General features: G+C 46.2%; 1 protein-coding gene across 4 annotated transcripts in view; it reads right to left on the bottom strand.

The window, feature by feature from the left end:
- Positions 1 to 13,663, bottom strand: part of LOC119442339 (adenylate cyclase type 5-like) — a 347,702-nt gene that overhangs the window by 66,649 nt on the left and 267,390 nt on the right. For all 4 annotated transcript variants that reach the window (XM_049662064.1, XM_037707182.2, XM_037707185.2 and 1 more), the window contains 3 exons: positions 12,917 to 13,156; positions 6,101 to 6,259; positions 3,286 to 3,528 (listed from right to left, as the gene is read on the bottom strand). In XM_049662064.1, coding sequence (XP_049518021.1) covers positions 3,286 to 3,528; positions 6,101 to 6,259; positions 12,917 to 13,156 — 642 coding nt within the window. The remainder of the gene's footprint in view (positions 1 to 3,285; positions 3,529 to 6,100; positions 6,260 to 12,916; positions 13,157 to 13,663) is intronic.

Genomic DNA, 13,663 nt, shown 5'->3' with positions numbered 1-13,663 from the left:
TATGAGAATTTGCCACCGTGCACGTAAAACTGAAATGACGGGAGAGCGAAATAAGGATCGTATATATATATATATATATATATATATATATATATATATATATATATATATATATATATATATATATATATATAGATGTCTCGGAATGTGTGCGCGATCCGTAGAAGCTGACTTATAGGGGGCTTCCGAGCAAATACTATCGGGGCAGCTTGTTTTTCCTACTCGCGGAAACGGGGAACACGGCGGAATATGTAAACATCCCGAATAAGGTTGGAAGGGACGCAAACACCGAAGGAACAGTGCGCGCACCTTCCGCCTGCATTGCCTCGTTCGCCCCCATCCTCGTGCTTGCATATATCTTTACTGTGTGCTTTCGATTTTACGAGGCCTTTCCTTGGTAAGCAGCAGCAGCAGAAGCGGATGTTTTTCAACGTGCGCCTCTCACAGCTTGTCCTGCACTTACGGCTCCATCTTACATATGTCAATATATGTCACGTACATATACACATAGAGCTCACGGTAGTAAAATCACCGCGACTGAATAATTCTGCTTGTTAGAGCTGCAGCGATTTCAGTCGGCTTCCTTTGCGCTCGAGTGCCGTTGGCATCAGCTCAGGACTGAGCGCATCCGTCCAGCTTCGTTCCTAAGATTTGCAAATAAGGAGTCCCTTTTTGGACGGATACAATATGTTGTTTTAAGTAAAAATAAAATAAAATAAATAAAGTCCTGGGGCCTTTCGCTCTGTCGTCGGTCTTGGTTTGGTCTTGATGTGATCGTTACCACGATTTCTTTTGTTACGAACTGCTCTTGCATACGAAATATAATGTGTAAATATAGGCCCTGCATTCTATATAAAGAAAGAAATATTGAGCAATAATTTCGGAGCATTTGGTCGATAATTATGTACGCTACGTATACTTAAATGGAAACTAAAAGACATTAATATAGTGCGCTTGTGGAACTCTCTTACTATTTCTGCAACGAAAAAAAAAAAAAGTGGGAAGTACTAACGAATAAAAGCAAGATTCGCGGCAGGAATATTTTGTTTTCTAAATTTTTGCGGAAGCGAAACCGTAGAACTAATTTCGTCTTCGTGCAATGTCATGAATACCTCTGCCTTTTCCACGCCACAAATCATGGCCCTTTTCGAATCAGGAATACTATAATAATACTATTAGCATTCTTAGCCTATATCGTCAACTTTGGCGTGGTGCTGCCACCTGCTCTCCGAATCAGAAACGCCGTTTCTCTCGCGAAAAAAAAAAGAAAAAAAGAAAGAAAGGAGATTACGCCTCCGACTGATAAAAGTGAGAATGCATGCTCTTCCAGCTGAAAATAAAAATTAAGAGTTTTACGCCTGAAAAAGACGCCAATGCAATCTCGCTGTAATTCTTTCGAAGTCATAGATGTAAAACCTCAACTGTACAGTGCCAGCGGGACACAACTGACTGTGGTTGGTAGGTCCGCGTTTCGTGAAGCTTTCTTTGTAACATCCGAAGGTGCAGATGCTGTGGTCTGTGGTGGCACTGTGGTGCGTGGGCGTATTAATGCGACTAGCCACAACGAGCAACGCTTATTATCCTAAAACGCATTAGAATTCAAATCTGGAGTTACCTAGAGGACCAGTTGGTTGGTGATGGCGAGGAACGATTCCTACGTCGCTGGTCAACGAAATTCTTTACTGTATTGAACGGATATAGGTGTACTTAAGACCTCTTAATTACTTTACAATTGGTATGTCTGTTTTTTTCTTATATATATTTGCTTTGAGCCAATGAGTTTCTTGTCACTTTTAAAGAGTGTGATGCGTCGACAGTCGTAACTGTGCTTGGTGTCTTCAGTTACATCCATGTGCTTAAAAGTGCAGTGTCTTCGTGGGTGACATTGCGAAATACATTTTTTTGTCCTTTTTGATATCAAGTATGTTCGTGCTCTGCCGTTTCTTCTTGCTCGTACTGTTCTCTTATTGTAATTTGTCTGTTGTGCGCTATAGTCCCTACGTAGAAATAAATTCTATGTACAGGCATTCTTAGCCTACTCCCCCCCCCCCCCCCTACAGATTGTAAACATCTTAAGCAATAACGGAGCGTCGTTACGTTGCTTGAATGCTAATCGCATTATTACGTCGACAGTCACCGTGAGACTGGTTCTGCCGGAATTTCGTACAGTTCTCAGTAGGCAATGCGCGAAATTCTGCAAGTGCGCTTCCCCACATGTGATAACGGACGCCTTCCTGAAAGCGGAATTGACACAGGAGCGCCCGAGTCAGTGCCGCCTATCCTCGCCACCATCTCTTCCTCACTACGTCATCGCTGTTTGCGAGCCTAACGTCGGCTCACCGGTCGGCCATCTTATTATGCGAGGCAACCTAATTGTGTGGCAAAGCCTACTTCCAGTATTTCGCGAATACAATATTGAAAATCCAAATTATATTCAATGCAACGATTTTACATTTTTCAATTATCGACGTTTAACCTGAACTAGTCATTGCACAACATCTGTGGCATCATGGGAAGCTGGTTCGTAAGTTCTAAAATAGCGTCACTAGCCGTTTCTTGCGTTGTCTTTCGGTATATACGGAAACTGCGGTTTGGATGGCGGTCACCTATACGGCTGCACATCGGGATTTGAACCTACAGATACGTCGCGGCCTAAAGTTTTCTATTAGTGATCGCTAACGTCGTCAGGTGGTCATGGTGCGTTAGTTGTCAAAGCTAACTACCACTCATCTGTAACGCACAATTCACCGGTCTAAAATACGCTGTCTACAAAGAGACCATCGAAGGTCAGGTGAAAATTTTGCAAAGAAACAGGGATATCGAGGGGATGAGAAAATTATTAAAATATATAGGGATGGGGCACCCTGCGAACGCCGGGTTCGCAATTCTACACGAGGGAAGATAATGGGTAACAGGGTGGTGTGCTGCGGTTAGCTCAATTGTATTGCAACGACGGACAGTTCTGTCCGTCGCTCCTTTTTTTATTTTTCGTTAGTACCTTGCTTTTGTTACACTGTTTTACAAGTTAAAAGGAAATGATTGTCATCCAACCGACGATAGCCACTTTGTTACAAAGGTAACTCATACGGGTTTCTCAGAAGGCATCGCAGTTGAAGAATACTTCACCCTGGTCCAGGGATTGAACCCGGGACCAACGGCGTTCTTTTTTTTTTTTTCATTTCATGAAATTTTCTGTGCCTTACAAGTTGAAGTGAATGTGGATACAGAATGAAACAAGGAAGATAGAGCGATGCTCGCACTACTACGTAGAACGCGGGCGCTTGCCTCATGTTGACGTGTCGCCTTGCGTTTGCATGCCCCATGATGCGTATCTCCTTGGCGACGCCGTGCAGCGCCGCCGATGTGTTGTTCTCGGGCGGCGCCATGCGCTTCTTGTCGTTGGGAATGATGATGTACGTCTCGATGTTGTGGTCGCGCAGGTATGGGTGTCGCTGGCCGCCCTCACCCGGAACCACCTCGTAGTCGTCGCCCAGGAACTGCAGCGTTTCCTTGGTGATGTGCACGCTCCTGCGATGGCGATTGTTGTTGTTGTTGTTCATTTAAGTAACGGAAGCGGGGCAAAACGGTCCAGCAAGGAGCCGGCTATGCCGGAACCATCAGCAAACTCACACTGCGGATGGGCCGCGGAGCTGTGCAGTACAACATGTATCAAACAGCCAAGAATGTTCTTTTCAACTAGCGGAGCAAACTTTTCAAAGACATGTGGTTCGATGAACGTGCAAAGTCTTTCATTCCTGTAAAGAGTAATTGACCCGTTGCTGCAGGTATTTACCAAACCAAAAGATTGACCGCACGTTCGACCCGCTCCTCCGCCGTCTATGCTTAGCCTACACGGCTCACAATTCATTTGTCGCTTCAAAAGACGAACGTCCCCGCATTGTAGTTACTGTGATAACTCGGATGCTGCAGTGGAGCATATTGTCATAGAATGTCCTTAATATGACCTACAGCGGTTTCGCCTGCGTGGTCGTTTGAACATCCTTGACAGACGTCCTCTCACAGTCAGCAAAGTGCTGGGACCGTGATCGCTGCCCTGATAAGCAGAGGCGGGCTGCGAGTACCCTTCGCGATATTTTAGTGGTGGCTAATCTTATGTAGTGTCTATAAGTGACAATATTATTCTGTCTTCGCTACATTGTGTTTATTTTTTAACGATCTGATTTCTCAGTCGTGGTGTCCTTGTGTACGTATAAAGAGACTTGTGTAGGCTCTTTCTCTCCTGTGTAATTTGGTGACCATCCTTCACTAGTTGCTGGGCTGTGCTTTCGGTGCTGGTGCATGTGGAGACATTCGTCGTTGCGTTTGTGTTCGTGTGTGTATCGCGATTTTTGATATTAGCTTCTTTCTTAAGTTGCGAACGGAATATCATGCACGCATCAAGTAATGTTAGCAAGCCACCTTTTTACTAGACGGGCTCCATCAAAAATTTCTATTGGAGTGATAAAATATTCGATATTCGATTCTATGTTCGGGGATAGTTTTTCTTGAACATTCTTATTCGATTCCACTAATAAATTTCGCTATTTGAACACCCCTATTAAATACACCCTAATCTCGTGAACGGTATTTTATTAAAGGCGTAGAGAACAGAAGTCAACTTGTTTTATATAAACTATCGATGAAACTATGATCACTTATAGTGCGACGTTGTTTGCAGACAAACTATGGACCATAAAGTCTAGCCAAAAATTTGCACTCGGTCTACTGGGATTTGCAGGTAAATTTCTGAACGACTCCTGCAGACCGGCGAAATTATATTTTGCGACGGATAAAAACATATTTCGTAGCCTTATGAAAGCGGTTCGTACGACAAACTGGACATAAAGTCCAATTAAAATTTGGCGAGAAATAGAAGTCACTGTTTTATATAAACAATGAAACTTGATCATTTATAATGCGACGTGCAACAAACTAACGAGTACGTCCAAGTTTTATATAAACTATCGGTAGCAACAGATCTAGAATTAAATTTGGCGTAGAGAATAGAAGTCAACTTGTTTTACCGGAAAAGAAAGGTGTCAGACAAACTATGGACATGTCTGCGATAAACAGAAGTGATGAAACGCATTATAGTGCACGTTGTTTACAGACAAACTGCGCGCACGAGAGAACAGAAGTGTTTTATATAAACACATGAAACGTTTTATAGTGCCGTTGTTTAGACAAACTATGAAGAAAAAGAGAAAGTTTTCTGACGACTCCTGCAGACCGGCGAAATAAGGGTAAAAACATCGTAGCCTTACAACAGATGTAGAATGAGCTGTCATCATGTCTGCGAAACACGCACAATGCGCGCACGACTCATCGTCATCGTAATCATCCGTTCTGAAAAAAAAGAAAAAGAAGAAAAAAAGAAGAAAGGAAAGAAAGAGAAAAGAAAGACTGCAGAGAAGTCACAATAAACTATTGAAACTATTATTGCTGGCACGTGGGAATGAGTGTGCGACTCGTCTGATTATGTGCAAGTAATCCTTCGGTTGGTAAAGCGTGCGCTGGTACGTACGAAACAAGTTTTAAGCCTAAGCGAGGGTATATGATGGGAAATTGTTTGCTTGTATTTTGTTGTCATCTCGTTGGAGACCGAAAGAGAAGGTGTTACTGCAAGCTATAGCCTCAGCACTATAGGGGAAAAATATTCTGCAGGAGATTAACGAGCGGACACCGCAATGCTGGAACCTCATTGTTCGTTTGAACCTCTCACCTTATTAGCTTATCGATTCTCCCCCATAATTGGTCTCTCTGTGCCGCCTTTGTCAAGCCTTGTTTATGGTTTATTATTATTATTTTTTTTTTGTATCGTACTCTACATACTTGCCTCTCCTGAGGATCTTTCTTGCAGTAACGCTGCTGTTCGCGATACGCGTGACTTTGTGTAGCACTAAGAGCCTTACTTCATTTCTACACGTTGCATTTTACCTCCATGCAGTGAACTCCAACAAATGAAGAGACGATTCGAACGAGCTTGCCTTCGCACTTAACTGCTGTCTCGGTGTTTCGTTACAAAGCGATTGAGATGGAAAAAAGCAAGTAGCTGTCAGCGTCACTTTGCTTTGAATAGTGAATGTTTGCGTCTGCTCACCCTGGGATTCCGCCCGCTTCCATGTAGTTTGCGAGCGTGACGTCATTAGACCAGACGTCGAACTGCCACTTCTTGAGTCCGAGGACGCCACAGTGGACCCTCCCCGTGTGGATGCCGACTCGCATGTTGACGTTGACGCCTGTTACGTCACGGACGAGCCTGCGAAGACGCGCGGCGGAAACGAAATGGCGAAATGAACGACATTCGCCGCAAGTTAAACATAACGCTTATTACAGTGGGTCAAGGAGGTGTAAGGATCGCCGCGCTCTACTCAAGCAAGACAAAAGCCCTGTTTCGGTGAAGCCAGCGGTCGTAGTTCAAACTACAAGAAGAGACATGCTCCAGCATCGATGGACTCTAAACTTTTGCGACAGACTGCAAAGTGGAGCACAGAAGCAGGCCTACGTCGCCCCCCCCCCCCCGCAAAACACACACACACACACACACACACACACACACACACACACACACACACACACACACACACACACACACACACACACACACACACACACACACACACACACACACACACACACACACACACACACACACACACACACACACACACACACACACACACACACACACACACACACGCACGCACGCACGCACGCACGCACGCACGCACACAGCGCACGACGCACACAGATGGAGAAAATGTACGTTCGCGTTCGATGAAAACGCACACATGGAGCAGCCCTGACGGAGGTTTGGAAACGTGAACTATATGAGATCGTACAATCCATATTGAAATATTTGCGGTAAGAGAAACTCTTGAAAGCTTACTCGCTTACTTGGCCGGGTATTTACCAAGTTCAGCGTTTGCGTATTGCAAACGAAGCACGTATATTTACTCGTTAGTTGGCGAATTGCGACATAGGTTAAGTGAAGTCGAATATAAGGCAGCCCACTTAGCCACTCCTCGAGTTGACGCACGTAAAGCCCTTGTGAATGATACATTTGTGGCAAAAAAGTAGGAAGAAAATACTCTTCCTCTGCAGCGACACGGACAGAACGGAGCGGCGAAAGAAGTCTATCGGAGAAGGGGGGGGGGGGGGGGGTAGAGAAGGGTACAAAGCAGATGATGGAAAAGCAGAGAGCGCTACTGAAAGGAGACGCTTTCATGATACACAGGAAAAGGCACAGAGTTTCTGTCGGGTGTCACTGAAACCCACTTCTTTCAACTGTCGCTAAAGTGCTGCTGTCGCTGTCTGGGCTAATAAAACGCGAGACAACGCTTTCAGGACCTTCCCCTACTTTTCAAAGGCCTCTTGCCTGTCCAGCTATACAGGGTGTTTTATTTTAGCTGCACCAAATTTTAAAAGATGCCTGTGGCAGATAGCACAAATATAATCCTTGATTTAACTACTCTATCAGGTGGCCATTATTTCCACAAGAAATCAAAACTCCTAATTCACTAATTAACATAATTACGCTAATTAACTTTTAGTTAATTATTTTACGGCGCATCTTTCAATCTACGAATTATCGCCGCTGAGTTCGCAAGGTGTATCCATTTGGAACGAATTCTCAGGACTGAACCAGTTTAGAGATATTAATTTTCAAAATGTCCGACGAAATGCATGGGCGTTCCAGTTAACTTCGTGCTTCAATGCATAAAACAACGTTTTCCTCAAAAAGATAACTGGAATGCCCATGCATTTCGTCGGACACTTTGAAAATTAATATCTCGAAACAGGTGCAGTCCTGAAAGTTCGTTCAGAGTACCAAGACTCCGCTCCCGGTAAAAATGACTTGTTTGCGATTTCAGATGCGTAATCAGCCAATGCAGTTGAACTGAATACCTTAATTCGAATAGGGCATTGCTCCAACTTCAAATAGGGCGTACAGTGAAGGGGTGTTTACGCACTCGAAACCGAGGACTGATGCCATCAGAAAGAGCAGCCCGCATAAAGCCTGTCTGTCTTAATTGGCTTTCCCGATCTCGCTAGCTGACTGCGTCACGGAATCGTTCGTTTCACTGGAAAGCCAACGCTTTGCTTTTGCAAACAACGTTTGTTTTCATTTTCTTGTGACATACAGCATTGATCTTCGAAAGGCCTATACGCATCCCAGGTGATCCTTTTTTAGAAAGAGCACTTCCGCTGGAACGTATATATTGAGGAAGCGCTGTGGATTTTAGCCACATTTCGGCTAAAAGCTTGACTAACTTTCGACACGACCTTTCAAGCAAGTTCTTAGCACGTCATGTTATCGGCCGAGATTTTATCCTGCTCTTGAAACTGGGAAAAGGTGTCCGCCAAAAAGCTTGACAGTCTCTTGATCACAATGCGAGCAGAGTATAACCATGCTATGTTCTCACGCGTTTATGGTTTTCACGAGCTAGGGTGCTTTCAGTGGGTTATATGAAATGCTAAGAGCGCTTTTCCACCACTAAATCTCCTTGCCCATTGATCCTGTCATTCTTTTTCTATATATAAGCTTTCGACGTTCAACTCGTTTGCGGGTTCTCTGGCTACTTTCATAGCAGGAGGTCGCTCAGGCTCTACACTTTCTCTCTATCGTATATCCGTCATGGGTGATATACGACTAGTCAGTACTGCTGAGCTCAAAATAGAAGGCTACTTTTTTCCGGTCCCGCAGCCAGCACTTTACTGGTTGCGAAACAGCAGCCGCCGGCGCACCTGAGATAACGCGAAGCTTTTATAGAATATAGTGTGAAGTGCCTTCTTCGCAGGACTTAATAAAATCAGGGGCCACGCTACGCACGTTCAATGCGTCACCGCGAGCGCTGATGCTTCGAGTCGTTAATACCTGTACTCCATCTCACAAGTCGTTTGCAACACTGCCCAAGGTACGAGGCGTACACAGGCAACGTCCTTGCGCAGCGCAATACAGTTCCGGGCGTAACTGCCTGATTAATGGCGCGATTATGGAGTTTTGTTTTTGCTTGGCACGTGATAAATTATAGTGGTGTACGTGACATGTTCAGACCTTTGCGCATACACGTCGTATTCCGCGAATTGAGCAGCCGCTGAGCAGACGACGCGGCGCGGATTAACACATCTCGAGGCGCATTCGGCCTTCCTATTGGCTAAGGAGTCTTGCAGCTTCCACAGTGCTGCGAACGATTTGTGAGATGAAAAGAGAGAGAGAAAGGAAAGGCAGGAAGGTTAACCAGAGGCGAGTTTCCGGTTTGCTACCCTGCACTGGAGTGTGGGATATAGGGGGTTGGAAAGAGGACAATGACAGAGAGAGAGAGAGAGAGGATAAAAAAATACAGGAACAGGTAACAGAAAAGGCCGACACCGCAGCATGTGGCGATTGCGGCATGTGAGATGGAGTATATACTGTCGCGGTATACGTCTACTCTGCTACGTATTACCGCTTACAGTAGACGCAGCGGCGATGGTGGCGCCATCTTGCCGCCCTGCCGAATCTACACGCAGTTTCGGCAGACTAAACGAGAACACAGCTGCTGAAACATTATGCTGTTATTTAAATAATAATTACCCTGCCCGCCGTCAACCGAAAAGTGACGAAGCGAACTAACGTCACAGCGAACGTCTCCGGCACATTGCAGCAGAAAAAACAGAAGAAAAAAAAAGTAATGCGTCGTCAACAGCGTGGCATTTTCGTATCGGCGCCAGGGTAATATAGCGGCGAAATACACGTACGTCTGACCACAAAAGCTTTTTCGAACTCCGTAGCCGCAAGAAAAAAGAGAAATACAATTGAGAAAAAAAAAAAAGAAAGAAAAAACGTTTCTCGCAGCAAGCGCAACCATCCAAACTGAAAGGTCCGTGATTTCAGTGAGTTTACCACAGGGAACCTTGAAATCCCGTTCAGATGCATCCCAGTCACGAACAATATAATTGTTTTTCCGAGGCTCCCATTTTACGAAAGCATTTGCGCTCAGAAATCGTTCTAATAGACACTGCATTCCGCGCCTGTCTAAGCCCAGCGTCATTGCAACGGCGGTGCAAGTCCAAGCACGAAAACGGCCAAAAGTGGCAACGAAAGCTATTGGTTTTCGAAGATAACCCTGCCTATCTGGCACCAAACGACGCGACATGCAGCGCAACACGCAATAGGTTCACGACTGTTCACAGGTGGAAAGCGTTGAGTTTCCTACAAAACTATTTGGCGGAAGAGCAGCGCGGCGGGAAGTTGGCTCCCTTGCAAGAAGGGACGCTGTCGAAGCGCGTGACCACGTTTTGGCGAATAGCAGCAGCTCGAGCGGCGTGCATTCCTACAGATGTAGTATGCAGGATCATTAGATTAGTCGAAACACCCATTCCTGTCTTGTCCTGCGTAGTATAGCGGCAAAGTCGGAGCTGCGCTTGCGACGTCTGGTGGCAGCTGCCGGTGTTGTAATCGGAAATTTGGGCAAGTTGGCGTTGATTCATGGTAACGGGTAGAGCGAACGACGAACACGAACAAAAATTCTGGAATTAGTTGAAGACGAGCAGCGTACACGCGGAATGATTGTGTGCGGCCTTTGTGAGCCACGGAACTACGCGTTGTGTGACAAGCGTATAGGACCGCGTATATAAGACAATCGTGATTCACTGTGCACATATTTACGGAGTAACAGGCGCTTCCAGCAATGTGTCAGCACAGCTTTAAGTACCGTCTTTGGTGAGCGTTGTTATCAGTTCAAACAACGGGCCATTTCTCCGGCTTGTGAAAATAGCCCGGAACCGGGCGGGTGCTTTGATAACTTTGTTCAGCGAAAGAGAGATCTCGCCGATTCTCTATGTATACCTGAAAGATACGGTGGCGTCTCAGCGCACTTAACTGACAGGAACTCCTTAACTGAAAGAAACTTGACGATGAACTATAGGCGAAACTTATTACGATATACCGTTTAGAACGGCAACCGCGCCGTACCATTGTTCAGCGCTCGTACCTTCGTGTCTTCGATGAGTCATGCGAAAAGCGGCTGCACGCTGCGGCGTGACACACGATCTCATACAGCGGACGCGTTGCATCACCGCGCGCTCTGTTCGTTTTATCACTGCCGTCCGAGGACGCGTACGTAAGTCAGTATAAAAATAGTAAAGAAAAGAAAAGAAAAAAAAGAAAAAAAAAGTGTTTCTATTTCAGTCGGCATCGTGCGTACTTTATACAATACGTGCGATTTAATGTCACGGCGTAATGAGTCTTGGGCTGAGATCCAGGCTTCGTGAACGCGAGCGAGAGTGCGTACCTATTCACGTCTTTCTTTCTTTTTTTTTTTTCGTCACGTTTTGTGCTTCACTTTCCGACCATTTCACGCCAGCTGGAGGCAGCTGTCCATGGGACATTACAGCAGAAGCGAAGAATACGGAAGTTTAGCGCGCCTACAGGGCGCCAACGCTGTTATGACAAGCTAATCTCGAAACGTCAAAATAATGATACAGGCGGTATTTTTCATGCGCTAGTGCGTAATCGTGCTGTCGCAACACCGACGAGTCTTCACATTAGCAGTCCAGCCGCTTTCAGGATGCGCAATATCCAAAACCGACATAGTCTGCAGACCGTAGTGGCTCAAGCCGACAGTGAACTTTCTTGGTGCCTTCCAACAAAAAGGAGACAGCATATGGAACGCATTTTCTGTGCATTTCCTGGCGCCTCCATTTCATGCTTCGCGATGCCCGCGTTAGAATTTCCTGGCGAAACGCGTTGCATATGAGGCTCCCGTATTAGGTCCCGTCGAAGTGCACGGATGTGCAGCGGGCGCGAATCCCTGCTATTACATTCGATGCTGTGACACGCACAACAAGTGCGAGTATTTATTTTAGCGACGTGCAATGTCGAAAGACAGCGTCTGGGAAACTGCGGGTCGTTTCTTCACGAATACGCGTTTGGCGAAATATATTTCAAGTCATGAATTAATCGTAATGCTGTTGCCCGCAATTTGAGGGGCTAAGCTAACCTTGTACATCAACACTCAGTAGCTCGGAGTCAACGACCGTGCTAAGCAGCTCCAGTGCAATGTACCTCTTCCCATCTCCCAACAAGCACAATCGTACAACCGAACGAATGTTTACGTAAGCAATGCTTGATATAGTAAACAACAGCTTTAAAGAGCGCGACACAGGACACAGCAAAAGAACCATAGGACAACATAGGTCATCACTTGAACGCCACTATGCCCTTGCTCAGCAATACGCCACAAAGAAAAGTTTAAAGTTTTAAAGGTAACTTCTGCAGTAATCCCAGTAACCCAGAAAAGTAACCTCCACAGTAATCCCAGTCCGACCACAGAACACAGCTTTAACACCCGCCCAACGCAACAAGGAAAAGCTTCCCATCTAGAAGCAAAAAAGGCAAGAAACATTAGGCGTGGCTTTGATATCGCAAACACCAATGACCAGCGGAGCTGAGGGGAAGCTTCAGCAAAGTTGTGCAAAGCTAGGCGAAGAAGGAGCGTGGTTTAGGAAAGCAAGATCAAAGCTAAGCCACTTCTCTATGGCATTCCAATCGAGCGGCTTCTTCTTCGAGAGTTGTAGCGGTCGGCTTCGCCATTGCGCTACGTTGAGAAAGTCCGGGGCGAGAAAGAGGCCCGCCGATGTGAGAGCGCGCCTTTTATAGGGCGCGCTGACGTCATTATTACGTCATACCACGTGCGCTCGGCAGCGCTGTGCATTGGCTCCGCTACCGCTCACCTCCGCCCTGCCACCTGTGCAGCCGGTCCTCCTCCCCACTCACCACTATCTCCCCCCCTCGCCACACTATCTTCCCTCTCGAGAGCTTTCCCTCTCCCTATACACTTGACCCTCTCCCGACTTGGCTATGCTGCGAACATCGCTGCGCACGGAACAAGTTCGACTTACAGCTCCGCTGTAAAAAAAAAGCGTTACTCACGCGATGGCCTCGATCATGTCGAGTCCCATTTCGACGCAGCACTGAGCGTGGTCTGGTCGCGGGTCCGGCAAGCCTGAGACGCAGTAGTAGCAGTCTCCGAGAATCTTGATGCGCAGGCAGTGGTTCTCGGCGGCGAGCTTGTCGAAGCGCGCGAACAGCTCGTTCAGCATGCGCACCACTTCCTCGGCCGTGCACTGGGACGCGAGGCTCGTGAAGCCGCAGATGTCCGCGAACAGGATGCTGCATGGATAATATAGAGAGAACTTGTCGTCTGTGGACGGAGTTTGATGACGCAAAGCCTATGTATACATGGACAAACAGCGTCACAAGACGGTCTAGGTGAAGCGCGAATTCTCAATGCACAGAAAAATTCAAAGGGTTTTCCCCCCTCCAGTACCATCACTCTAGCACCTCTGTTAGGAGATTTTGTTCTTGTTACAAAATATAGCTTGTCTTGCCTTTCTGTTCCCACCTACACGTGGGATGGAGTAGACGGGAGCAGAATGCGTCTTACGTCTCCCTTGCTCCACAGTTAACCATATCCAGTAACGCTAACAAGATCACAGGCGGCTAAGCCAAGTAAACAGGCCATGTTATCAACGGCTATGACAGGATGATTAGTGCGGTTATGTGCATTCGTCTTCCCCTTCTGTGTAGCGGCGCTTGCATTGTTGAATTCTTGCTGTTGCCCAGTGGCACTATTCGACCAGTAATTTCCAACGCAACGTCGGTTTCTAACTACAATCA

Source organism: Dermacentor silvarum, chromosome 2 (genome assembly GCF_013339745.2).
Source record: "Dermacentor silvarum isolate Dsil-2018 chromosome 2, BIME_Dsil_1.4, whole genome shotgun sequence".
In the NCBI taxonomy this organism is placed as follows: Eukaryota; Metazoa; Arthropoda; class Arachnida; order Ixodida; family Ixodidae; genus Dermacentor; species Dermacentor silvarum.
This window is presented reverse-complemented; position numbering and strand designations above follow the sequence as displayed.